The sequence below is a fragment of the Salvia hispanica genome, chromosome 3 (genome assembly GCF_029641045.1).
Source record: "Salvia hispanica isolate PSC_SH4W2 chromosome 3, Shi_PSC_v1, whole genome shotgun sequence".
Lineage (NCBI taxonomy): Eukaryota > Viridiplantae > Streptophyta > Magnoliopsida > Lamiales > Lamiaceae > Salvia > Salvia hispanica.
Genome location: NC_142694.1, coordinates 20,606,163 through 20,610,009, shown reverse-complemented (window position 1 = coordinate 20,610,009; position 3,847 = coordinate 20,606,163). Strand labels below are relative to the sequence as shown.

The window sequence follows — 3,847 nt, the reverse complement described above, 5'->3', positions numbered from 1 at the left end:
TGTGAAGTGCGCAAAAGAAAAATTATGCATGAAACAAATAAACAAAAGCTAGAAAATAAAAGAAATTTGAAAAGTGATAAGAAAATCCAGACAAACTCTAGAAATTAAGCAATGTTGAAGTATGTATAATGAAAGTAGTTGGAGTTTTTATCATTGAGGTAGTATTTGGAATTTAAGTGATTCTTAGCGTATATTTCCTCATTTTACCAAAGAATCTACGTCAATAAACTGAAACTGAAAATAAAAATGAAAATGCAATAATATACACATAGGGATGTCAATCGGGCCGGCCCATCGGATTTCGGGCCAACCCTACTCGGGTTGCGGGTCAATCGGGTGCGGGCTTGTCGGGTTGTGATTTCTTTCGGGTTGTAAAAGTTCGGCCCTAATCCTAAAAGCTCGGGTTTCGGGCTAGCCCGACGGGTTAATCGGGTTGCTACCGATAAGGTTAAGGCCCGAACAATCCAATAAATCATGATAAAAATTAGTTATATTTATAAAATATAAAATATTTAATTATGATAAATTTGATATATATGCTTAAACTCAATCATAAAATACTAATATTTGTGATATTTCGTGAAATTTTAATGCAGTGAGATTAATTTATTTAACAATTATTATATTAATTAAAATTTAATATATAATTTATATATTTACCATAAAATTGAAAGTTATCTTTTTTTAGTTATCTATGTCATAGAATTAGTCAATGAAGTGTCGAATTAGGAGTAAAAAATTGAAAAATATAAATTTTACCTGGTTATCGGGCTAGCCCATCGGGTTTTCGGGTCTGGCCCTAACGGATTGCGGGTTAATCGGGTGCGGGCTTATCGGGTTTTATTTTTATCGGGCTAGAAATTTCCGACCCTAACCCTATAAATTTAGCGGGCTATTCGGGCCAGCCCACGGGTTGCGGGCTACATTGACATCCCTATTCGCACATATTAAAGAGTGAGTTTATGATTCAATCACATAATTCTACTCTAATTTTAAATTTAAGTTGGATCGAAAAGAATATTAGTATGAACTAAGCTGGAGATGGAGCTCAAATTTTGAGCTATACTAATTTAGTGCAGAATCTACTTTAAAAGAGTGCTAAGATTCCCCAAACATATTATCTTCTCAAAAGATTAGTTGACATTCACAAAAGCAAGAGTCCAAACGAAAATTTTAGATAATTCCTGATATCCACTGCCATCTGGCATCTGCCAACAAAGCTTACTTTTTTTTGTCAACCTTTATTATAATCATACTCATTTAATTTTCTAATAATAACATTTTTAAAAATAATTGTTACTAATACTAGTAGTATTATACAATCTTGAGTTCTCGATCTTCAGATTTAAATTACCACATTTACACTGCTAAATCAAACTCTCTCGCCAATATTTTTTCTAATGCACAGTAGCTATAACAAAAAATAAAAATAAAAAATCAATCAATAATGTAATTTTTCCCAAACATCTTCATAACATAGTCTTCACATTTACCAAAACCCTCATAGCCAAACAAACTTTGGGTAGCCCACTTCACATTGGGGCCCACATAGGCCTGACCTTTTTTGAGGCTGTGCCTATATTCTATTGCAATTTTCTCAAAAACCTCAACCTCAAACATGTTTATGTTAATTTTTGGTGTGATTTTATCCCTCACAAATGCAAATGCCAGTTGATCCCTGTGGTTGAATGCCTCCAATTCATTGAAAAGAAGACATGAGAATTGGTTTGAGGCTGCACTGTGCTTCCTCAGGATCAAAGCAGTATCCGGAACATCTGATATTATGTCAATAAGAACTTGTCAACCTCCATATAACATTTTCGAAAAATCTTACATAATTTTCTTATATTCTATTTAATATTTAAAGAATATAAGCTATAATTTATTTCTTTTTCTTCACTAATGCTAACTATTATATACTCCATAAACACTAAAAAAGAAACACATTTATTTTACTTATAATTTTCTCTATTTGGGACAAGAATCTGGGATTAGGTAATGAAAGAAGATTATATGCAATGATAGTCCAAAAACACTTATGAGGAGAAGCTTTACTTAGGGAATACTCTATAGTCTTTATTCGGGTTTTTCTCTTATTTTATTTTATTGATAGGAATATTAATTCATGATGTACAAGTTGCAACATGGCTTGAGTTATACTAACATTTATTAAAGAGTATTTAAAATGCGAAAGTTAGGTTCCACATGATTAAGTATAGCTTCCCTTAATTGCTTAAAGAAGTACACGTTCCACTATGGCTCATTGACTATTAACTTCCCTTGATTACTTAAAGAAATACACGTTCATTACATTATGGATCATTGTCTATACTTAAACAAAAAAAAAAAGTAAAAAAAAAGGAAGGAAAAAAAAAAAAACCTGTGGGATAAGACTTGTTTGTGTGCCAAGGTTGCATACCATTCTCACAATAAGTCTCCATTTGCACCCTCAATCCATCAACATGCCTCCACTTCTTCCATCTCGCTGTCGCCATGGCCTCCTCGATCGTGTGCACGAAATAAGGGTGCCTCGAGAGCGCCATGTCAACACCCGGCCCCACAATGAGGGCATCAATCAAAAGTAGAGGATCATTAGTTAATTGGAGCTTCGCGTCAACCCAAACACTATACTTTGTGTTTGGGAAGAGCCGATGAACCAAGTGCTTCGGTATCACCCCGTTCATTGCGGGGTTGTTGTATAAACCCTCACCTGAAACCTTAACAACTCTCCACACACCAATCTTATTCTCCTTAGTTTCGTTTGACATCACATTGTACGAATACAAACCCTTCATTGTTGCATCATCTACAAACACGAAAAAGCACACACGACCCGAGGTTTCCGGCCCTAGATTCCTAGGTTGCCGGATTTTGTCATGGTCGTTGAATATAGCCGTGACTATTACCACCCCATTACATTTCTCCATCGCAGTTCGATCTAAATATGAATAAAATAATCCGTAAAATGCATGACAACATAAAAATCAAAATGTAAAACCAAATAATCCAATAAAGTCTAACCCGAATCAGAGATTGGAAATGGCTTGAAGAAACCACATGGAATTTCATTCCCATAATCAGATAGATGAAAATGAGACAATCTTTCCTTCAAACTCAAATTCCCACCAAAACTTTCACCATTCCCCTGCATATACCTCAAAGACCTCTCACCAAAAATCGTCGAATTCATCAAATTTTCCTCCATTTTCTTCAAAACCACCGAGTAATCTGAAAACAAAACAATAAAATCATGTAAAAATTGTCCCAAGATCCATTTTTTTTTATCTTATATATATAGATATATTTATAAATTTTACTACCTGAGAAAAAAACAGGGGAATTGCAAGATGAACGAGTGGTGGGAATGGCATGCTTGTTTTCTCCATAAGAGGGAGGGTAAGAGAAGGGAGGCGGGGCAGCGGAGGGTGGCCGGAGATTGCATTTGGAGGAGGAGAGAGAGAGGTAGACGACGGAGAGAAGGTAGAAGAGAGAGAAACAGAGGATTTTGGATTGGAGACAAGTTGTAGGCTTCTCCATGAAAACAATCTTTCTAAGGACATACCGTTTCTATATTTGTATTTTCCTTAAATGTTACTCCCTCCGTCTCGAATAATTTGTCACCATTTGACCCGACACGAGTTTAAAAAATGTTATAGAAAGTGGATTGAAAAAGTTAGTGACACGTGGGTTCTACTTTTATATATTAGTTCTGTAATAAAATATGAGTGATAAAAATGAAAGGTAACAAATTTTTAATAATGCACAAAAATAGAAATTAGTGACAAATTTTCAGGAAGGAGGTATAATTATTTTGAAATAAAGTTTAATGGGTTTTGCGAAAATTCCA

General features: G+C 34.5%; 1 protein-coding gene across 1 annotated transcript; it reads right to left on the bottom strand.

Annotated features, from left to right (window-relative positions):
• Nucleotides 1–1,430: 1,430 nt before the first annotated feature.
• Nucleotides 1,431–3,537, bottom strand: LOC125209500 (alkaline ceramidase TOD1-like). Its single transcript, XM_089067605.1, has 4 exons — nt 3,321–3,537; nt 3,022–3,228; nt 2,381–2,938; nt 1,431–1,775 (listed from the first exon to the last, which is right to left on the bottom strand). Exons 1-4 carry the CDS (start codon nt 3,535–3,537, stop codon nt 1,438–1,440), a joined length of 1,320 nt encoding a protein of 439 aa, XP_088923731.1. The 3' UTR covers nt 1,431–1,437.
• Between the last annotated feature and the right edge of the window lie 310 nt (nt 3,538–3,847).